The sequence below is a fragment of the Falco cherrug genome, chromosome 4, assembly GCF_023634085.1.
Source record: "Falco cherrug isolate bFalChe1 chromosome 4, bFalChe1.pri, whole genome shotgun sequence".
NCBI lineage: Eukaryota > Metazoa > Chordata > Aves > Falconiformes > Falconidae > Falco > Falco cherrug.
In genome coordinates this window covers 89,067,630-89,091,462 of record NC_073700.1, presented here as the reverse complement: position 1 = coordinate 89,091,462, position 23,833 = coordinate 89,067,630, and the positions used below count along the sequence as shown (strand labels likewise).

Sequence of the window (23,833 nt, the reverse complement as noted above, 5' to 3'; positions counted from 1 at the left end):
TGTGTAAAAGCTTTAAATCAGCTCTTACGTGCGTAGCTGAGATCCCTTTAGAGTGGGAGAAGAATCTTTCTGGGAGGAGTGCCACTCCCCTTCCAGCCCCCAGGTTCTTGCTAACTGGAGTCCGGTGACTCCTCTATAGAGTCAGTATCAGGGGAAGCAGGCACAGAGGCACGAAAACAAGCAAGCATATGGAGTTAAGCTTGTGGTTGTCATTCCTGTGCCTGCAGGGAACACGTTAATCTCTCACATACAGCAGCAGCCATCTCTGCCTGTGGTATCATTGGGAAGCACCTGCAGGTTGATGTGCACAAGTGAGATGTCTGTTGCACTTGGGATATTTTGTCATACAGATGCTACTCTCGGTAGATTCATCTGCTTCTAGCCTGGTGAAGGCTGTGTGTCTGGGGGGTGCTCTGGTAATCTTTAGAGGTACAACATCAGTTTGACCAACCCACCTTCAACTCATCAGCTTTTTCTCAGTAAATCAAGGTAATACTACTATATTGAATATTGAAATAATTGCTCAAGGCTTGACATCAGTCTTTATAATGCTTAGGTAAGCAGTCAATATTTGCTTGAACAGCACCACTGGCTTCAGTAGGAATATGGCTTTATGCAGCCAGCTTGTTCTTGACTGTGTTTGCACCAGTATGAGAATGACTGCAATAAATCTGATCTGTTACATACATATCAGATTTCAGATTTCTCTAGCTCTTCCACGCTGCACATGTTTCTGCAGTATTTCCTTCAAGTTCTTTTATGACTGGGGTAGCTGCCATTAAAAGTAATGGGGATAGTTAAAACACAGTCTTGCAGTTTTCTAGAAGTGTTTCCCTCATCCAGTTAGGTGTTTGCTCTGTGCAGTATGTGTGCTATGTGAGGAATTCAGATGGTTTTCAGTCAGGGCAGGGCACTGATTTGCAGATTTTCTTATCTCAGGCATTTCTTTTAAGTACCTTGCACCCTCCTCATCCAAATAACAGCAGAGCTAGACTCTGCCCTGAGTTGAAGAGATTTATTTAGACTTGTTTCAATGACACTCGACAGGAGGAGTAGGGAAGCTTCCTCCTTTTTACATTAGAAAGATTTCCATATGGAAAAGATGCATCAAGGTGATCCTAACTCTTTGTAGGACTGGAATTGTTCTGGAACTTTCTTGTGCTTTTTTTTTTCTCCCACAACCTTCTGAAGTACATCTACTCAGGAGACAGTAACTAGAGATTGTTTCATCTGTGACCGTCTTACTGGGTTGCAGTCCTGCAAGTGTTGAGGTCAGTGGAACTGTTTGGGTGTCCAAAGCGGGTCAGGGGCGCCGGCATGTGCCCTGTGGCCACTGAGAATGGTGCCCTTGAACCTGGGCATATGTGAATCGCTTTAGACTATACCAGAATAATTAAATGTAATCCTCATTAGAGCTTGACTGGTTATTAAAGTGTACCTGTAAAGAAGGGGATTAAAACTGTTCCTGTGTAAAGCTCTTCAGTAATATCATCAACATTATATTCCTCACCCAAACGCATCCGTTTGAACTATATCCCATACTACTTATGTCCAGTATAGTTAAGCTGAACCTAGGTCAGACCTGAATCAATGTAGAAACCATCTGCTGCTATTTGCAAGCTATTAGAAAAGTTTACAGTTGCTTTACTTCTTTCTCTGTGCCTTGGTGTGATCCCAAATCTGGGTTCCACCCCAGATCCACTGATGCCATTGATCCGCAAGCCTGCCTGAGCTGGGTGCTAGGTGGTAAATCCACACCCCTCTTAGCACACGGGAAAACTTCTCATACACTTTGAACAATTGTTTACCATTACCTTTAGTCACACTGAATTCTCACCGGTTCTTAGAAGCCTCATCTCCATTGAACGGTACTTTTTTTCATTTAAAGGTATTTTTTTCACCTTGCATGTTCTGTGGGGAGGGGGCTTTGTTAGTAGGGGGCTCTCTTTGCTGGAGGGTGGGTCTTTTAGTGTGCTAATTAGGATAGTTCACACAGAGTTCAGGTAATTTTCTGTTTGTCTCATAACCTTAGGTTGTCTATTCCTTCTCCCAAGGCCATGTTTTGTTAACTTTTTGTAAGGATTTAGCTAACATCCTCTGGTTTTCAAATTCTTTCTTGTTTTTCCCTATAAATATTTACTTTTATTTTACCCCCTCTTTTTTTAAAAGTAAATAATTCTTGTGTCAGTGTGAACAAAGTCACACTTGAAATCTGTAGCTGCACTGGTAAACTAAAGCCCCTGCTGCTCAGCTGCCTTTCAGCCCCAGGTCTGTCCTTTTCTCCTCATGTGAGCAGAAGAGTGAGAGAAGACAGGCTCACTCATCTTCCTTCCCTCCCATCGGGTTTTTATTCACAGTGATAACATCCCCCTGAGCCTTCTCTTCTCCAGGCTGAACAGTCCCAGCGCTCTCAGCCCCTGCTTCTAGGAAAGATGCTCCGGTCCCAGTGATACTCCAGGCATCTTCATGGCCTTGTGCTGGCCTTGCTCAAGCGAGTCCATGTATCTCCTGTACTGGGGAGACCAGGAATGGGCACGGAGCTCCCTATGTGGCCTCACTAGTGCTAAGCAGAGAGGAAGGCTCATCTCCCTTGATCAGCTCGTAACGTTCATTCTGATGCAGCCTGGGATACTGTTGACTGCCTTTGACGTGAGGGTGCGTTGCTGGCTCATGGGCAGCTTGCTGTTCCCCAGGACCACCAGGTCCTTGTCTACAGAGTTGTCTTCCAGCCAGTCAGTGCCTGGAATGACTCCTTCCCAGGTGCAGGAGTTTGCATTTCCCCTTGTTGAACTTCTTGAGGTTCCTCTTGGTACATTTCTCCCACTTCTAAATGGCAGCACCATCATCTAGTTTAGCACTCGCTCCTCAGTTTTCTGCAAACATGCTGATGAAACTTTATCCCGTGATCCAGGTTGCTAATGAAGGTGTTGAACAGTATTGGCCCCAGTACCAGCCGCTGGGGTATAATGCTGGTGACATGCGTCTTAGTGGGCTTGGTGCAGCTCATCACAAGCCTCATTTCAGCCAGTTTTGTGTCCACCTCACTGTTTGCTTATCTAACCCATGCTTTGTCAGCTTGTTTATGAGGATGTTATGGGAGATCATGGTAAAAGCCTTACTAAAGTCAAGATAAGCAACATCCACTGCTCTTCCCTTAGCCACCAAGCTAGTCGGTTCACTGCAGGAGGCTATCAGGGCAGATATGTGTGATTTCCCCTTTGTAAATCCGTGCTGACAATGCTCAGTCATCTTCATGTGTTTGGAAATGCTTTCCAGGGTTAGTTGCTCCATCGCCTTCCCAGAGACTGAGGTTGGGCTAGGCAAGCCAGCAGGTCCCCAAATCACACTTAATGTTCTTTTTGAAGGTAGGGGTGATGCTTGCAGCTTCCCAGTCTTCAGCCATCTCTCCCAGTCACTGTGACCTGTTAAAGATTATCAAGAGGGGCCTGGCAGTGGTATCAGCCAGCTCCCTAGGCTCTTGCGGGTGCAACCTGTCAGGCCCCAATGGACTTACATATGTCCAGTTTGTTTAAGTGCTCCTTTACTTGGTCCTCCTCCACGGAGGTTAAGACTTCTTTGATCCAGATTTTTCCTGTGGTCTCAGAGGCTTGAGATTCGCAAAGGCCTGTCTTACTGGTAAAGACTGAGGTGAAGAAGGTTCTGAGGAAGGTTCTGAGTAAGTGAGTGTTTTCCACATCATTTTCCACCAGGTTCCCTGCCCCATTCAGCAGTGGGCTGAACTAATACTGCAGTTGCTGTTACTTTGGTGCTTGTGGGCATGCTGCTGGTGTGTATGGTCACATAGGACACTTGACTGGATGTATCCGATTAACGCTGTGGACTGTGGAATGCAAAACGACTTGGAACAGACGGGTCTGTTCGCATCCTTAGGGCTAGAGAATGTGCCCTGGAGAGCTGATCAAACAGCCTGAGTGGTGCAATTCTGTAATCTTTATTCCCTCTGCCGTTTGTGCTGCTGGATGTTTTCAGCAGTCAGCGTGATGTTGTGAAATGAAATGTTACTGCTCAAACAAATAAAACTTGCTCTTTATAGTCCTATTAAGAGAAAACCAGATTGTTTTACAAACATCTCTTTCAGTACAAAGTCTCCAAAAATGTGAATTGTTTTTTTTAACTTGCCTTTTACTTTGTTTCCTTTGCTGTAGAGTCTCGAAGTTACACGGAAGCCATTAACCACTCCATGGTGATGTCTGACAGTGCTGTGGGCACTAACCCGGCTTTGCTGAGGGCCAGCATGCAGGCGGATCCCTCCTTTCAGCGCTGTTTTGCATCTTCGTGTACTGTGACAAGTAACAGCACTATCCCAGGGGGAGAAAGGTAGGAAAAAATTCTCTTACCTTGCTGCGTACTTCTCGTAACCACAGTTTCCAGCCAAGATGTTACGCCTGCATCTTCATTGCAGAGCATTTGTCCAAGGACCTTGAGTTTGGTTGTGACTTACAATGATGTTGTTGTCCACCAGCTGAAATTTGCCGCGTAGACAGATGTTATTTATATGTCAGGGACACAATTAGCTTGGAAGATAAATAGGAATACAAAAATAAATAGGAATTTATAGTTTGGTTACTTTACTACATACTAGCACAAGCTCATATGTATTTCCCTGTGTGCTTTACCAGCTTCTCTGATGCCTTACTGAAAAGCATTTCATGACATTTCAAATTGGAGGAAGTTGTATATGAAAGGGAGGGAGCACTCTTCTCGCTGCTGTACGTGTGTTTCTGGTCAGTAAAATGCCGGAAGATTTCTTTTTGGTAGTGAATAGTTGACTTTAGTTGACTTGCTTTCAACTGCTCAGCAGGCTGAGAGATTTTATTATTTCATGTTTGTATTGTGGCAAATACATAGGGCTCTGGACCAGAGCTTGAATAGTGTAAATTTACAAAACGGTCCAAAGGAGCTTACAGCATAAGGTAAGAAATAGCAGGAAACACAGCAAACCACCAAGGAGCCTCAGGTTACTGTCAGAAGGGTCAGAAGGCCATGACAGGGAATGGTCAGCCATTAGCTGTGCCCTGTAAATACGTAATCGATAGGAGGTGATGTGTTAACAGCTGATGAGGTTTCCCTCTCCATCACTCTGCAACAACGTTCCTTTGTAGCTATTTATCCTGTTCTTGTCCTGGGATAGTTGGCTCCTTTTTCACAGTGAGTGTTTGGAAGGCTGTTGGTTGGTGTGTCAGACACTCAGTGAGGACTTTGAGTATGTTGATACCTATTTATCTTTTATTTATCTTCCCATCTAATTGATCTCATTTTCAACCAGTACTTGGACTGTGAAAAAATGTTTTCGTTTTGTGAATCATGAGACTGAACAAAGTATGTTAGTATTTTCTGAGGAGGAGGCAAGTTTAACATTTCATTCTAAGTGGATATGAATTAAAAGCTTGTCAGGCAATCCAGTCATTACCAAGTTTGCATTCCTACTTCAAACTTTATCTAGAAAATTCTGTTCACTTATTTTTAAATTTTTTGGTTGTTGTCGTCATTTTTCATTTAATCTAGCAGATACCTACAGCTGTAGGGTTTTTTTCTTGCGATGATGTCAGCCTTCCGTTTGCTTCCCTTCCATTTCTTTATGGTCCTTCTACTTTGATCTGTCCAAATTTACTGGTATCCATTTCCGTGGTTCCCTTTTAAATAAAAATGCTTTTTTCTTTTTATGTATCTTATGTCAGTTCTTCCTTTGCATCTCACAATGAGTTTGTTCTCTCTACATCTGATATTGCTGGTCGTGTTTTTCAGCTACAGTCTGAGGGTGTTTCACTTTTAGAAGCAAGGAAACAATTTAATTTTTTCTTGGGTTGTTTCATCAGAAGCTTAGTTTATCTTGTTGGAAGGGTATTTGTTACTCTTCACTTGAGCAGGTGGAATGGCTAGTAGAAAAATCTAATGTTAGCTGTCGAATTATTTAGTTCTATCAATCAGAACAATTCTGTCATCAAATAAATTAACTGCCTCCTTCCTTTTTTGATATAAATTGTATTTAAATGGACTTACCTGGTCCAGGAGTTGGGTCTTGCGAACTGTGTGTTCTTATAGTAATTACTAATTTCTTGTGCAACCATGCGCAACTACTGCTTAGCCCATTTCTTTTAAGAGGCTGCATCGTAGGGACTACCGTGGCAGTGTCAGTTTTCTTCCATAAACCTCTGCCTTTGGTGGCAGCCTTGCCTTCAGAGAGTCTTGCCTCCTGCTGCTCTTTTCCAGGTAGCACTTGAGCTCAGCATGTAGAGACCTGCAGGACCACTGTACGTGCGGCAGGGCCATGAACAGCCTCACTGAGTTGATTCATACTCACAGTAACCCTCCTCAGACAGGGGGAAGGAGGGGTATTTAACAGCTGTGATAAATTTGGTGGCTGGGTTTACAGTACAAAACTCAGAAGCTGTCTGATCAGCATGGCTGGGTGGGGGGTGATGAAGCAGACGGTATTGACCTGTGCTGAAGGTGGGGCTGGTGCCCCCTTGGCCCAGCTGTCACCAGCTCCAGCCTGTGGACACACACCTTGGGGATTGTCCTGGGTGAGGTGATCCCTTGCTTTCCATGATCGCTGTCGTAGGGCTTGTACAGTGACATGTGAAGGGAACGATGTGGCTGTTGTTTTATTGTTGTGTTCCATTTTTTTGACTTTTTGACAGCTCTTCTGCAACGGAACGCCCTTGGCTTGAGAGCAGCCCTAAAGCTTCCCCATCGCTCCAGCTTTCCATAGGAAACAGCAGGCCGCCGGGAGGTTACCTTGTGCCCTCTGAATTTTCAAATGCCGTGCAAGATGTCTCTCTCTTGTCTCATTTCCAAACTCCAGGACTGCAAGTCGTCACCCTGAGCAGCCTGGAGAATTCACCAGCAGAGCCACAGCAAGAACCCGCTGTGAGCAGCAATGCCCGGGTCTACCTGAGCAACAGCGGGAGCAGCAGGGGCAGTAGCTCCCCCCGAGAGGAGAAACAAGCTGCTTTCCCTGCCAATGCTAGAATCTCTCCTAAAACCGCGGGCTCATCAGTGGCACATGCTGAGGACAATGGCTTTTTGACGCAGAACTTTCTTACGGTGGCCTCTGGACACAATAGCCAGAACAGTGTGGTTCAGCAGCACCTGCATGCTCAGCCACCTCTCCCAGAGAAAAAGCGGTCCTCCGAAGGAGACCGTTCCTTTGCCTCCGTGTCACCTTCTTCGAGCGGCTTCTCGAGCCCCCACAGTGGGAGCACCATCAGCATCCCCTTCCCAAACGTCCTCCCAGATTTCTCAAAAATGTTAAGTGCTTCCCCAGTGCCAGGTGGGTTCTGCATCAGAGAAATGCAAAATACATCTGATTTTATACGAGTTTATAAAAAGCATTCAGGGGATTTTAAAAGTGGGGAGGGGAGGGGAAATGCAATGGAGTGAAAATGGCAGAGAGGACTTGAATGTTTGCAGTAAGTGGCGCCAGTTTCACTGGCTTTGGGTGTGTTACTGGGAGAGCGAGGCTGCAGAATCCTTTCTGCGCTCCCGCAGGTGCCAGCTGAGGGTAGCCTCCCTTCTGAACTGCCAGACCACAAGGGAGCCCTGCGGAGTCTGAGGTCTGAGTTCTTTTAATAAGGGCTGGCTTTCTGGACCTTTCTAGACTTGTGTCAAGAATAGTTAAAAAGGTAGATGTGTATTCACTGGACCCCACTGAGACGTTTGTTATTAATATGCCTTTATAAATGTAAAGAGTTTTTCATATTTTATGAGTTTTGCAAAATGCAACTTCAAGAATGCTTTCAGAATCTTCGTGTACAGTATTGTATTTGCTGGTTCTAAAAGCGCCTCAGAGTGTCTCTTAGGTTGTTCTAATCATGAGTTTTTGAATAATTAAGGTGATAGGAAGTCGGAAAGAAAATAAATGCTTTTGTATTTAAGAGCTTTCTTGACCTATTTTTTCCCCCTTTCATTTCACAGAAAACACAGCTGATAAACATGTGACAGTAAAATTTGTCCAGGACACATCCAAGTTCTGGTATAAGCCAGATATTTCAAGAGAACAAGGTACATCAACTCAACTGATATTCTGGCATATCTGTTCACAGAATGGCTGGTTGGTTTGGTGAATTCTCCTTCAATTTTTTTGATGCGTACCGTATATCTAAAAGATGTACAAGAAGAAATATAAAACCTGGAAGGGCTACAGACAACCTCACTTAATTTCTTTTGTCCAAAGGCTGAATTTGAGAGTGGAGGGCAGTCAAGTTGTCCTTAAAAAATACTCTGTTAATTAGACAAATTGCTATCCTAAGTGAACTAACTACAAAGTAATTTTAATCTGCCAGTGGTAGTTGCAGCAAATGTACTTTACTGAAAAGCTCCAGGTTTTGGAATGACAAATAGGCGTGATGTGATACCAAACATCTGTGCTCTCAGAAATGTTTTTGAGTACAAGTGTGCTGCTCTGGCATGATCTCAGCCACGCGTGTTTCACTGCAATGCGATAGGCTGAGCGATGCTAAGTATCAGACAATACTTCATTAGCTAGAAGCCATTATAAAAGCATCATCATCTGCCAGTCTTGCTATAGCCTGAATTTTATTTTCAGCTGCAAGTGACGTACATTATGTCTTACAGGTCAGGAAATAACACTCCCATGGAGCAACGTCTTTATGATGTACAATACAGATGTAGTACATCTGTACATAGACTTGTTATTAAATGAGATGGAGAAAGGTTTTACCATGTATGTGCGAACGGTACATGCGAACTTAAACCTTGCCCCTGCAACGATGTGTAAATAAAGCACACTGGGCGCTTTGCAAATGTGATTGATCTGATGGTCCTTGTGTCCCTATTGTCACATTCAGCTATACTGAATTATATTTAATGAGTTATGGCAGGATATGAAACCAGGATTCTTAAAATGCGGTTGTCAAAAAGGAAAAATGACAAATTAGTTCTTCATTGGGAAGGAAGTTGACACTAAAGCAAAACAACCTTCTGCTGTTGGCAGATGATGAATTGCTATATCTGTCTAGTTCATAGTTCCTCAAATGCTGAGGATGCCTCTTACAGTGTAGTGATAAATATGAGCCCAGGGGAATAAAGAAAACAGATCATTAATTCATCTTTGGATGATGTTTTACTGATCCGTTCAGGCCAGTCCCCTTTCCCTTGTCTGCCCCCCAGCCATAATGAGAACTGAGTCTTAAATGTGCAAAAAATAATTTCCTGACTTGATGCGAGTCCAGAGAGGGGAGTGGATTGTAAAGGAAGCTGCCTGAACAAATGGAAAGAAAATCTTCCCAACCTTTTAGTATGTCTTTTCACCCTACCACGTAAAATTCCTTTTGAATAAAGTGTTTTAAGATACTGTTGCTGAGGAGGGGGAGCACTTGTTCTTTTTTCCTATGCTTAATGGTCTGCTCCTGTAGCATATGATTACTGTCCCCCTATGGATTTAGAAGTGTTGCGCGAGTATTGCTGAATTGCAGGGGTTAATGTATTCATCCTCACAGCACATGACAATTTATTGTGAAAATAGTGTTCACCATCTGACACATGAACGGAACAGAATATATACACATTTGCTCTACTCACTTAAACAGAAGAGACACGTCTGCATTTTACTGATATTCTGTTACTACTAGGGTTTTTTTTCATTTCATGGAAAAAAACGTGTGTGTATGTGTTTACAATGTAATCATTGGTCAGGCCTTGCAAATTATGGCTTCATGCCCCATATGCATAATTCCAATGTTCTATATATACAGACAGCTAAGGACTGAAGGATTAAATCTGGGCTTTTTCCAGGGTTTCTCGGAAGTCTTGCTGGTTGTTAGAAATCCTGGAAACAAACACAAGTATTTCCAAAAAATTGGGGGGTGGGGAGTGGGGTGAGGGCTAAGCAAAGTAATAGGATTTTATTAAGAAATGTCATTAGATTAACATTTTGTCTTCTTTTAATGTGAGTTTAAGATTTTGGGCTACTAGATTTCAAAGTCTGTAGCAGCCTCATGCAGACCAAAAGCGGTTTCCCTGCAAGTGGTTCCTCCTGTGGAGGACTTCAGGTCACACTTCCAGGAGACATCAAAGAATATGTAAATTATTAGATGTAAAGTATTTCCAGTGCTTGGATTGTGTAAGAGCAAATATTTTCTTACATTCCTTGCCTTCCTTTAAAACTAGTAAGGGAGTAAGACTGCGTTGCAGGGTCAGAAACTTGGTGGTGGATGAAAATGGATCTGCTCCGCCTGTTGAAGCTGCATAGGAAAAGAAAAACAGTGCTGTCTAGTGAGCCTGGGAATTACAGAGAGCTGTGCTTTCTGTCATGCTTCTGACAACTTGACAAAATGTAAGCAGGAATCAGCTTGGTGTTGCGGTGGCTGTAGGAAACCTGGTGGGACCTGCACCCCGTTCTCAGTGTGAAAATCAGTGGGGATCTGTACTTCAGGCTTCTCATTGATAAGTATCTGCAAGATTTGCACAAGATGTGTCCACTCACATCCCCCAAATATGCTTGATTATATTCTGTTCTATGGCAGTGGGGACAGAGAAAAAGATTTCATTTCCTTCAGTCTCCTATTGCTTATAGATTTGCACTTCTGTACTTTCTGGGTGCGTGCATTGCTCTGGAACTGTGTTTCTCTCTCTCCCCCTGAATCCCTTGCAGCCATTGCTGTTCTCAAGGACAAGGAACCTGGGTCATTCGTTGTTCGAGACAGCCATTCTTTCCGCGGAGCCTATGGACTAGCCATGAAAGTTGCTACACCACCTCCTTCTGTGCTACAGTTAAACAAGAAAGGTACTGTATGCCTTCTGTCTATTACTTGCCAAGCTGTATGTAGTAGGAAGTCCTTATTACTGGGTAGTAATCTGAAGGAATCTCCCCTCTTCCAGTAAGTGGAACTTGAGATACAGGCTCCTTTTCATACCTTGTTAAATGAGACTGGGTGTCCCTTGTACTTCATGGGTTCTCCATGGCTTGTAAATGTGCGCTCATTATGGCTGTGTGTGTATTCAACCTTATCAACCTAATAGAATACCAGTGCCGTCTCAGTAATGAGTCTTCCCTAGCAATCACAAGTCTGCATCTGATCCACATACCACCATGTAAAGCTTTTGCATGGCTGGAAGGTTGAATGTTTTTGGCCCCAAGGTTTTGTTTTGAGACAGTTCTACATTTTAGATGTAAATCTGAGGTGGTTGCCTAAGGTAAGGTGATAGCTGTTTAAAAGAAGTGATGGAATACATCTCTCTCCCAGCTCCAGTGGTTCCGCGTTTATAACTGGTGCCTGGTTGTTGTGAAAGGTAAAATGGGAAGAACAGAAAGCATTCATCAATGTGTGGAAACTCAGCAGCCAGTATCTCTGGTGTTCTTGGCTCCATTTGTGCCACTGCAAGGGTGGCGGGGTGGTTTCCATTGCTGCTGTTTTCCTTTTACAAAGCTTATTATATTTCATTAGTACATGCTGGCTGGCGAGGTAAGCCACTGAGATGGCAGGAAAGCTGTGACTCCCGGTGGCGTGGCTATGGAAGTGTGGGTCTCTGCAGGGTTGGTTGGTTGGTTGGCTGCTGTATGTTTGTGGTGGTTTTGGGTTTTTTTTAAGATTTCGTGCTTACTCTGGGGCAAGGTTAGCAGTCCACCTTGACTACAGTAACACTCTCAAATTCTATATGCTTAACCTGGTATCTTGAGAAAATTTCTAATAAAACTTTGCCATGTAATCCATCTTTTTCTTGCCAAGAAACATCAGCAGAACCAATGCAATGTCTGATTTAATGAAGACCAGGGTGCACTGGAGTGGTGATAGCAGCAACAAAGGGGTAAATGGAGAGTGGCTGTAGGTGTTTTTAGTAATTTTTTTTTTTGTCATCAGACCAGTGAAGTCCAGGAAGACATGTAAGTTCAAGCTCTGCTAGCCTTTAACAGCCAGTTCACGTTAGCTGTATCACAGGCAGGTAGTAGTCAAGAGAAATTTGTAGTAAGGGACTGTTGCATTCCTTAGTGTCTCGCTGTGTGATATTTAGCTTTTTTAGTTCCTATCGTTTCATCCCAGAAGGCACAAATTTGTTCCGTCTCCTGCAGGATTTCTTGTTCCAGGCTTCCCCTTCCCACATGCATTGTAGTCGTTTATTTTTAGTACTGTGAGAGCATAGTGGCCAACAGTGAGCTGTTTGAAAAGGTGATCTTTGCAATATACGCTTGCAGAGAAGTTTCTGCTGTCCAGAGTAATGTGCTCCTCTGTGTTAGCCTGAAAGTCAACCCTTGATGTCTCGTGTTTGCTGGACTGTGACTGATGGATCAAAGGGAGCATTTGTGTTTGTGGCTCTTTTGTTCAGGTTTGAATGGTTGGGTAGCTTTGTCCCCTCGCTATGAAATAACCCTTTAATTACTTGGAGAGAGATTAAGTTTGTAGACAGGTGTGAAATACTGTGAACCAGTCTATCAAGAAGTAATGAAGTTGTCTTAATTATATGTGTGCATATGTGTAATTATATATATGTATATGTGTAGAAGAATGCTAAATCTCAAGAGGATTTTTATATGCCTCTTGAAATTTGAATCTCCTCATTCCATCCAATTTAACAATTTCAGTGTGTCCTAGACTCCTAAGAGATAAAAACTGGCTTTAAAAGTCTAGTGAAACCTGAGTGTTTCATGTAATTGTTATGGAGCAAAGACTTAGTTAAAACTGCAAACATTTTAAAACTTACAAATTTATTGAGAGACTTGGCATCATTACCTTTGTGTGGCTATATCTTCCATTGGTTTAATCTGGACTTTGAGCAGAGCTGTCACTAGGAATCTGAGTATTTTATCATACTTTTACTTCCTTGTCACGTTGGATACAAGTTCTTCTCATGGGCAAGTGCATCAGAATTTCTGACCATTTCTTTTCCAAATTTCTGTTCCTGTGTGTCATTGGGACCATGCTTAGACCTTTAGGACACAGGTGTATATTTGGATATCAGTCCCTTATGATTACAAAACCTTTTCCTGTGGTTGTCTAAAGCAAGCTATATTCTTGTGGGGTTTTTTTGCAAAATGGCCTTTTTACTGCAGCTTGTAACCTTGCAGCAGAGCAGATCTAATGTATTCTTTGCGTGCTGTATATAAAACATTTGGTGGTAATGTGGAAAACTGCTTCATAAAGACCTGCTAATTTGTGAGACTATTGTCTGTTTATTGCTTCTCCTCATGAGCTTTCTTTTTCTTTTTCAACACAGTTGGAGATTTGTCAAATGAACTTGTAAGGCATTTTCTGATTGAGTGCACTCACAAGGGGGTACGCTTGAAAGGATGCCCAAATGAACCGTATTTTGGTAAGTACTGTGCATCACAGGGACACGGAAAATGCGTTTGCCAGAGCTGTTTTATAGACTTGGATGGAGTGCAAATGAGGGAATGCTTTGCTCAAGTGCTGATGATTTCTGTAGGAACCCATTCTGAGGTTACAGGAGCTTTGTACACGTTTACCTTAAGTATATGTGTAGGGCACTCTGGCACAGATGCAGTGACCAAGCGTATGTACAATGGCTAAAATGACACTGGGGTGGGATGTTCACAAAGTACTTTATGTGGCAGCAGCCACTCTGATGTGCTAGGGTGAAAGCACATTACCTGTTGGGGCAAGCAGCCAGACACCTACCTAGCTGCTCACTCATTTTCCCTCTTCAGTGGGGCAGGAGGGGCAAACAGGATGGGAAAAGCCTTGAGTTAAGATAAAGACAGGGAGGTTGCTAAGCTCTTACTGCCATGGACAAAAGAGACTCAACTTCAGGAAAATTAATTTAATTTTTTGCCGATTAGAATCGATATTCAGGTAGTGAGAGACAAACACTAAAATAACACTTTTCCTTCCCCTTTTCCCAAGCTCAACTTCACTGCTTCCCCCCAGACTCTTCCTGACTGTGGTGTGTCCTTTGCTGGGTCTCACCCTTTTTGTTCCCTCCTTGTCCTTGTGCAGCCTTTTTTGCCCTTTCTTAGGCTTTCCCAGAGGCATCCCACCTGTAGCTCAGTGGGGCTGCTGGAGCGGGCGGTGCCCGGCACCCAACACACCGAGGAAGGGGACAGCTACCATGAAATAAACAAGTGGGAAAGGACAAATCCTATTTGAAGGTGGATTGAATTTTGTCCATTTGACATGAGACCTATTGCAAATCAGAATTTTTAGCCCAATCCTGCCTTGATCTTGAAGTACCTGTTTACAGCACATATGTAGCCCTAGTAATCTTTAGTTTGAGCATCTCTTAATCTTTCAATGTGTACAGCCTCAAAACTGCTTCACAAAGTGGGTGGGCAGGCACTGTCACACCTGGGGGGGTAAGATAGTGAGGGACTAATAGTATCAGATTTTGAGTTTCTGTAAGACCCTTGCAGAATTGGGTCATCTTGCCATTCCAGAGAAATTTTTGGTGGGCTGTAAAAATGAGGTGGTTTTGGTTGAGCTGTAATTTTTTTTCAAGCATGGGCTTGTGATGTTCAATATTAGTAAAGGGGACCAAAGAATGGCTTTTTGTACGGACAGACTGATGAACGTTGCGCCTTCCTCTCACTCCTTAGAGTATAGTCTCTCATGCTAATGTCAAGGATGACTAGTGTTTAATTATTTTAATTAAGCCAAGTCCGAATGACAAAAGTGGCTTTGAATAGAAAAGAAGAAAAATTTAATAGAGGATGCTACATACATCACTGCTGCGTTGAATGGAGGAGGTTTTTTCTAGACCATCATTTATACTTTCACAAAATAGAGGTGTATGTAGGCAAAGCAGTGGAGAGTGGAGACTAGGTGTCTAAGAGGCAGAACTCACTCTTTCTCTGCCTCATTACATAGCATTGACCCCTTGTACTCTTACCATCTTCGTAAGATTTTACTACATCTAATGTAGCATAAGATAAGAGCATTGAAAGAAATTTACTGACTTCCATGTATTACTGTTCTTGTCGTTTTTGTGCTTTTCTCCCATTTGAAGCAAAGCCATTTAGGTTAGGGTTTAAGCCAGGAAAGGGAGCGTATGACTGTGATTAATGAGTTCAAGTACCTCCAACTGAGACAGTGCTGGGAAACATGAATATGCTAAAATTGACTGAAGAGAGTCTTGTCTTAGGTGCCAAGAGTTTTGGGGGTCTTTTTTGTTTGTTTGTTTGTTTTTAAAGGGCAGGACGGGGAGGCCTCTTATTCTGTAAAATACTTGGAGCCAACATAACTGTTAAGCATTCTTGTCCACCAAGTTAATTGTGCGTGTCTTGTTCTTCTCCTGACCACAGGGAGTTTGACAGCTCTGGTGTATCAGCATTCCATCACCCCACTGGCACTACCCTGCAAGCTCCTCATCCCAGACAGAGGTATGCTGTTAAAGTGCAGTAGAGATAGAATGCAGTCAAGCTCTGCTCCAGAGTGCCGGTGTCCAAAGGCAGGTGAACACGTCACAAGTTGAGATCTAAGCCAACACACAGGGAAGGAAGCTGTCTTTTAAAAGTGGTTCTTCAGTACTGCCGACAGCTCTTACCCAAGGGGTAGCTGCGAGCAGCCTAGTACTGTGATATTCCAGTCATAAACATATATGTGTCACGGAAATCTGCGCGGTAATCTAGCATGCAGGAAGACAAAAGTACTTCTCAGATGTGATGTGTGGTTAGATGTAACTGCATGTTCAGGTCTGGGTTGCAGAAGGGCTTTAGGGAAGGCAAGTAGGTAAAGAACAGAAGGTGCCCTGAGTGTGACACGGGCAGCAAGGAAATAGCAGCTTGCACAGGTCAAAACGTTGAAGTAAACGATGAAACAGCCTGTGTTGTGTTGTGGGACTGTAATTCTAATTTTGGTTATGGTGATTTAATGAACCACTCGCAAGACAACAGCAAACGCAACTATGCTTGCCCTGTAATCCAGTCGTCTGTTGTTCTCCCACATGAAGTTAACATCAGATGTTTTATTGAAATGTTAAACATTCTTGTGGTTTTCTACTGAACTCTTTAAACTTTTGTTAAAGGCCATATGTCAGTGTTCAGACATAGCATTTGAATTACGCAAATACATTAATGAAACCATTTTAGCCCCAAAACTTGCTATGGTGGATGTGACCAGGGATATCTTTATATGGGAAAACAGGGTGGTAGGTGGGCTTGTTCTCCTTATCCTCCTCACCTAAAATGGAAACCTCCTTCTGTTCTGGCAGAGGTGCAGCGCTGAAACATTTGCCAGGTCCTAAATAAACATACCACAGTGAAATTTTATTTTGGATTTATGTTTTTCATCCGGTACCATCACACATTTTAAGGTGATCTTCTCTTCTGTGGTTAATGATTCTGGATGCAGTGGGTGGAGTATTTAAAGTGTATGGATAACTCTAAATGTGTGAATGGTGTCACGAACCATGTGACTGCTCTCTTCCTCATTCAAGTGTATTCAAAGACAGCATGCATTGCGTTAAACAGAGCAGTAAGTGACATCTTTTTATGTGCATTTATATAACTGAAATAACATACCAACGGAGAGATTTCTCACTAGTTTTAACAGAAGACTGGGGGGCAAACATTCCGCTGCTGTCTTAATAGTTCAGATGTTCATTTCCTACATGAGGAAAGAAGGATTAAGTTGTCACCTTCTGAATCAAAATACAATTAATTCATTTTATCGTAGAAACACAGAGTCTTTGTGACTAAATTAGTTTAAATTATGCAAATTAAATGAGATAATTAAAATCACACTATTTAAAAAATTTCAAGGCTGTGATGAGGGAATATAGCTATTGGTATTATTTTAACGTCACATCACGTGTGTCCCTGCAGCCTATGCTATGTAGTTACGTCCTTTACTGTCAGTAAATAAAGGCTGAGCATCCCTCCTGCCATGCTGGCAGCCAAAAAACTGATGCAGCGCAAAACTCACATGAATTACTATAGTTGCAGATACAGGGTTGTTCAGTGTTCCTGGCCAAGGGTTGTCCAGTAGATGAGATCGCAATTACAAAAGCTAAGCTCATGCTTGACAATGTGCATTGATTTGTCAGTTCGAGTCCAAACAAGACATGGACAGTGTTTTCTGTTTACAGATCCCTTGGAGGAGATAGCAGAAACTTCCCCACAAACTGCTGCAAACTCGGCAGCGGAGCTTCTCAAACAGGGTGCAGGTCTGTTAAACTTTTTCTTTGTATTTGACTGCCACCGAATTTTGTATCTTACAGGCAGGATGAAGCTGAAGCTTAGACTGGACTGAAGGATGTTTAAAGGGAGCAGTTTAAATTTAGAGTGCTGTGTAGAAGTGTAAAGGGCACTGTGAGGATACGTACCAAGTTCTTTCTGTTTTCTGCAACCAGCTTCTAAGTTCCACAACCTTGTGTTTGCTTTCCTGTTGTGTCTGCAGTGAGAATGTGACGTATGCATAGGTTGCTGCAAACACAGCAATTTTTGAGCTGTGATGTTGCTTTCAGAACTGATGGACTTAAAGAAGATATTTTCAAACTGTGGTTGCAGAGGTTCGTGAATGATTTCCGAGGTCTGCAAAAGGCAACTAAGGGAAGTGTTCAGTAGGGTTACATTCTCAGTGTAGGGGTCAACAATACCGCTGGAAAATGCTTACTGTCCCATTGATCTGAAAAAAAAAAACCCAAACCCAAACATTAAAAAACATTGCCCTGTGCTTCACTTCATGCTACATGTTGTTAGGAAATGACGAGTGTCTTTTACATTGGATGCTGGTTTATGGATTCTTATGCATACTGCAGTACCCGTGCAGGTGTAGAGACGTGTTCTGCTTCTCTTCTGCTTTGTTTATGTGCAGCTGACCCAGAGACAGCTAGTGAAATAGCCTGTCTGAAAAACCGTGCTGGTGTCCCAACCCACTGTTACTGGCCGTGGAGCGCCGAGTACCCCTTCGTAATCTGAAGGCTGGGCTTAGCAGAAATGCAGCTGCTGTGTCGTTCCCCTGTGCAGTGGGCATTCCCGGGGGATCCTGTCCGTGGTGCCTGGGCTTCAGGCTGCGCTGTGAATTCTCCCCAGGATCTCTTTGCCTGCACTGCATTTCACTCTTTGAGTTCAGCCTGTCGCTGGAGCCACAAGCACCAGGGTTGTGGCCAAGCGCACCTTTGGGAGGATGCTGCCTCGTTGCCCTCACCCGTTTTGGGGCATTTGTGAAGGGGGCCGTTGCCAAGCTGAGCAGCTGTGGAGGAGAGAGAGTGTTGCCTCTTGCTTGTGCAGCAAAAAAAGGAATCTGAAGTACCACTTTGAGTGCTGTAATCGAGCAGGCATGTGTGGCTGAGGCATTGGCAAGCCTTTGTGAGGCTGTGCCAGGAGTGAGCGCAGTGTTGGCCTTTCTGTCTGCCTGTGCTGGTGGTGGTTGTGCCCAGTGGGGGGGGGGGGAACCCAAAGAAGGAGAATGAATTTTTTTTAGAACTTACCCTCTTGAAAACCCAGCAAAAGGGGCATGTGATATCTTTTCTGGGTTTCTCCTTGCTCAGGCAGTGCTTTTCAAAGAAAAAGAATGCTTAATTCAGCTGGGGCAGTAGTCAGTTAACTCCTTGTGGGAGCTGTCACATCATGGATCATTTGGGGATCTTAGTAGGTTTTTTGTTTTTTCCTTTTGTTATTCTTGTTGGTTTTGGTTTTAAGTAAGGATTTGAAACCTGAATAGATAAATTAGCTAGGAGAGATTCTCAGAGGGGTTTTTTTGCCTTAAAACATCATACCCCACTAATTTTCCTTGTTTCAGAGGTCCCTCTCCGGTCATAGAGACATTCAGGTTGTGGAGTGCAGACCTGAAGCATGTAAATTGTTTCTTTGCCAACTATCTGAGCTTATGTGAGTGCCAGCAGTTTAGTTAAAGCAGATGCACTTTTTCGCTGCCCTGCTTTACCCTACCCTTATCCTACTGCACAAGCAAAAAAATGAGGCTGTCTTTTCCTGGAATTATTGTTTTTATAGCTGTCTAAAAAACCTAATGTGCGTTTCCAGTCAAATCTAAATGCACAAGCTGCCCAGAAATTCTTTGCTTCCTAGAGAGTGACAACTGAAGACTAGAAACGATACAGATAAGTGGCTTTTCCCTAGAAGAAACCTTGCTTTGTTAACTTTTCGGCTTGGTGGCAAAACTTTCTGCCCCAAATAAATCCTGGTTCTTCCTGTCTGTTTCCAATAATACAGCCAAGGAACTAAGCATCCTGAACAGAGCACATTGCCAGGCTAAAAGCAGCAGGATTTACTCAGTGGCCACGTTGTGTAGGTGTTGGTGGGAGCATGGATGTGACTACCAAGTGCCACCTGTGGAAGACAGGGCAGCTGCACTGCACGGGGCACAGATGTTCTCCTTTTGTTCTAGCCTTGACTGTGTTTCTGTGGCATCGCTGTCATTTGCTACCCCATCAGACCATGCATGATGTTCTTAAATGAGAAATCTTTCAGCCATTCTCAGTTTCCTTTTTCCTGTAATCTCCTTTTTAAGCTGGCATTTTTGCACTTTCCAGCACTTTTTGAAAAAGGTTCCGTTTATTATTTTTTGTACTACAGAAGAAAGAGGATCTACTGTATTTGGTGACTTGCTTTTGAACTGTCATGTTGAGGGCAGTCTAGGCAAACTGCTTGGCTGTTGTGTTGGGAAACAAAGCCTGAGCGTGGTGTGTCGACACCAGTGCAACATGTGGCAGAGGAGGGAGGGAAACCCTTCATCTGGGTCTCAGAAGTGGTGAGGAGTGTGACTGAAATATGGCAGGCATGAAGAGCTTTAGGTCTGTACCAAGCATACCCATCAATGATGTGAGAAGAGGAGAGCTTACAGTTGGGAATGTTATTTACAATTTGGAATAGACATGACAGAAAGCTGTTGAGCGATGAAGGGCCTCGTTGAACTTGCCATTGGTAGTCTTAAGTCCCTCTCTGCATGGATTGTATAGTAATTGATTCAAACAGAGCTTATATCACACCAATGAGCCAATATGTTTGGGAAATTTTACGCTTAGAAATCAAGCAAATCGGACCTCTGGATCCCTTCTTTCACTGACAGACTTCAGAGCCTGAAATTACTGGGCTGACCATCATGCGGGAATCAATTTTAGGCTTACGCAGTCTTTAACGGTATGATCACTTCGTTGGTTTGAAAATGCTGATGTCTAGCTGAGCATTTTATGTAGACAGTCATAGGAGAAAGCTTTTGTCAGAGTACAGAACAGCCGTGTGAAAAGAGAAGCTCTTAGATTTAGTTTAATCTTTGCTTTTATAGCAAGGTTGGCAAGCCAAGCTAAACTGCTAAAGAAATGAAATATTAGCATGGTAATCTGCATGTGTCAACTGCCAGAATTGTAAATTCTGTCCTGGATAGCTACACAAATGTTTTTACCAAAACACAAAGTCTGTTGGTACCAGTGTTTCTCTACGGATGTGTTTAATCATTCTTGCCTGTGCTGTAGAATAAGACTTAAGAGGGCTTTTCAAAAACGTTCTTGATCTGCTGGTAAATTTGACTTTGTACCACAGTCCAAAAGTATTTAAGCATGTGAATAATTCTATTAATACTATATAATAGTAGTAATTAATACTGTATAATGTTACATGGCACTGTTTCCATGTAGTAGTAGCATACAGTGCTATAGTGCTACTATATAACGCTGTATAATATTAGTATTTCTTTTCCTAGTGCTCGCTGCAGATTTGATATGAGACCAGGTGAAAACATTCAACTGTTTGGTAGCCTTAGAAATCAATGAGCTTTTATTTTAATGGACGTACTTCAGAAGTTACTGGTATCTCTAGGAGAGAAGTAGGGCTTTTAGAAATAAGTGCATGGTAAAGAACAGACCTAAAAATACACAAGTCAGTAATTTTTTTCAATGTAGAAGTTGTTTTGCTTGCCCTAAAATCGCTAAACATACAAAACACTATGGAATTAATAAGAACAGAGCTTTGCAGCATCCCTCAATTCTTTGCAGGGTGAAAACGTTCTTGGTGTGCCAAACAAGTGAATGGTTTCCTTTGAATATAGTTTAAATACCATTTGGAAGTGTAGAATGTGTGAACATAAGCTGCAAAAAATGTGTATTTTCTTACTGGCTGCTGTAATTGAACTTAAAAGCAAGATGTCCTCATTCCTTCCCCTCGGGAATGCCTCTGCTGTAGTAGTACCTATGAGCGGCCTCTCTTTCTGCTGCTGTCTTCTGTTTATTTAAATTTCAGGATCTGTAGGTAATGGATAAATACAGACATTGGCTTAAATACAAAGGTGTTAAAAGCAAAGAGATGGCAGAAGGCCTATGACCTCCAAAATTCCAAACTATGAAGCAGCAGTGGGACAAGGTGGGGCACACGTAGAAGGTTTGGTAGTTTGCTGGCAGTATTCCCTGTTTGCTTTACAAAGGTGGAAAATCTACGTTTTACTTGGTTTTGTTCAGAAGATACCCCTTTGCTTGCTGTCGGGTAATGATCTGTGAAAGTCTTTCCGCTCTTCCATTACAGCGTGTAACGTGTGGTACCTGAATTCGGTGGAGATGGAGTCCCTCACGGGCTACCAGGCGGTACAGAAAGCCTTGAGCCTGACGCTGATGCAGGATCCTTCCCCCATCTCAACCGTTGTCCATTTCAAGGTGTCTGCACAGGGAATCACGTTGACAGATAACCAAAGAAAGTAAGCAAAAGAGGGGTGGGAAGAGACTATCCGGCGGTGTCCCCAGCAAGTCTTGGCTGTGGTTGATTTGATTTTCCTGGTGAGATTCTGCAGCCTCTGTCTCTGAGGTCAATGCAATTGTCTGTAAAGAATGATGGTGGCAGGGTCAGCTGTCTGCAGTGCTGGAGAATGAAGGTTCTAAGGTGTGGACGTCACTTCCACATGGCAGCTTTGACCTGGGGGAGGTCACCTTGCCATGGCATTTTTTTCATTGTTGTTATTTCTCATAAAAAAGGGAAAGGAATGGCTTTGCCAGCATTTGATGTGCAACCTATTCAGTGAAATAATTTGCCTTCACAGTCTCTTTCACCAGTACCACTGAACAGAGCTGACCTCAGTAACCACTGTGTATCTCTGGCATTTGAAATAGTGCTTTGGATAACCTGTAAAATGCTGTGATAAAAAGTTATTTTATATTTACTTTGTACTGAACGCTTTTAAGGCTGCCACAAAGTCTTTAGATATGAAAACTGACAATAACAAAGGAAGAACAATGGGAAGTCATTATAGGTTAAAAAAAAAAAAAGTGACTGACTTTTTAATTCTGTGGGATCTACAAGCATTTATAGCAGATCAAGGGCAAAACCTTAAATTATAATGCCTAGGAGTGCTTATATTTTGAAACGATACAATCAGATTATTCGCAAGTTTCCAAGAAGTTGTACTTCCCACTCACATGTAGTATCTAATCAGAAGGCCAGTTTTTAGCAAAAGTACATTTTGTATTTGTCGGTCTTTTTCTTAGCTCAAGGGTCAGTTTTCTTTTGGATCAAAAACTTGACGTTGCTATTCTAATTATAGATTTATTTGGTTGGAGCGGTTCAGGTGGCTTTCAAAGTCATTCGGAGACAGCAAAAAATATGTATCTTTATTTTTTAATTTAGAAGAAATATATTTTCTTTTTCAGATCTGTTTATTGTTTAAAATTTTAAGCATGTTAACTGTTCCTAAAACTTGTTTTAACATTTCTTCCTATTCAGACTCTTTTTTCGGCGACATTATCCAGTCAACACGGTTATTTTCTGTGCTTTGGATCCACAGGACAGAAAGTAAGGAAGACAAACAGTATTTCTAATATGTTGTTTGCATTGTTGTTCTACAAAAAATACTAACATAGGTTTCATTTTTATTTCTCTGTCCCTCCCGTCCCGTGTCATGTTCCCCCCTGCCTTTTTTTTTTTTTTTTTTTTAACTGCTTTCTTAATGGACGACCAGGTGGATGAAAGATGGCCTTTCTGCAAAGTAAGTGGACACCTGTCTGGGTCTCTTTTAACTGAATGTTTTAGGAATATCATTGCAGTGATCACTTTCTTAGTGTTCTAAATGATCTTTGTCAGAGATGTAGGAGGGAAAGCAGCTGTCCAGAGACAAAAGTCTCTCTGCCCACTGTAATTAGAATTTGGTTACTTCACGTGCACCTCTAAGTCAGGGCCTGACTCTGCGATGGTGGGATGTCTGGAGCCAGACCTAGTGTGGTTTATTTCATTTGCAGGTCTGGGATTTGACTAAAGACAGAGCTGAAAACAGAGCCATTTGCTACTCAGTTTTGTTGTTCTGCTTGTCCAGTAACACTAACACAAGCTTATTTGTCTCACTTAGACTGATAGCTTTAAAAAAAAAAACCAGAATTCCCTCACACGGCACGTAAGTGAAAACACTCCTAGTCATGCTGGTGTGTGGTAGTGTGTGGCATAAATATGTAATTACCAGTGGGTTGCAAAGCATTTTCTGTTGAAGGCAAACATTGTTGTCCCACTTTCACCAAAAGAAAAAAAAAAAGCTAAACAGACAGCCCAGGCACTGGTTTCTGGAAAGGAGCAGCAATAGATGGCTTAAGTCCTGTTTGCAGTGCTCTGTCCCTTCACACCACCCCCTTCGCCAGGGCAGGTAAGAGAACAGCAGCACTGAAGCAGATTAAATACACCCCCAGCATCAGCAGCATGTCTCTGACCGCCAGCGCAGGATGCAGTCTGGACAAGAGCAGGAGGAAGGCGATGGTCCCCTGCCCTGATTCTGACTGTCCTGAGCCACTTGGGAGCCCTGGAGCTGGTTGCTGCCTCTGGACCGCTGCCTGCAGCAGTCCTGCAGGACCTTTGTCCATCAGGACAGATGAAGCCTGACAGTTTGTGCTTTGGGTTTCTGCAGCGTCTTTGTTCGCTTTATGCACCGAGGCGATGCATGTGTTGTCTGTTCTCTGATCTGCTGCGATTGTTGCCTTT

General features: G+C 42.8%; 1 protein-coding gene across 13 annotated transcripts in view; it reads left to right on the top strand.

Moving 5' to 3' along the window:
- The window catches only part of TNS3 (tensin 3), a 281,319-nt gene that overhangs the window by 254,126 nt on the left and 3,360 nt on the right, over positions 1-23,833 (top strand). For 11 of the 13 annotated variants that reach the window (XM_055710374.1, XM_055710373.1, XM_055710375.1 and 8 more), the window contains 10 exons: positions 4,167-4,338; positions 6,663-7,294; positions 7,939-8,025; positions 10,637-10,768; positions 13,195-13,290; positions 15,236-15,313; positions 17,020-17,097; positions 21,407-21,575; positions 22,595-22,663; positions 22,830-22,856. In XM_055710374.1, coding sequence (XP_055566349.1) covers positions 4,167-4,338; positions 6,663-7,294; positions 7,939-8,025; positions 10,637-10,768; positions 13,195-13,290; positions 15,236-15,313; positions 17,020-17,097; positions 21,407-21,575; positions 22,595-22,663; positions 22,830-22,856 — 1,540 coding nt within the window. The remainder of the gene's footprint in view (positions 1-4,166; positions 4,339-6,662; positions 7,295-7,938; positions 8,026-10,636; positions 10,769-13,194; positions 13,291-15,235; positions 15,314-17,019; positions 17,098-21,406; positions 21,576-22,594; positions 22,664-22,829; positions 22,857-23,833) is intronic. The other 2 variants (XM_055710377.1, XM_055710376.1) reach the window with 1 other exon arrangement.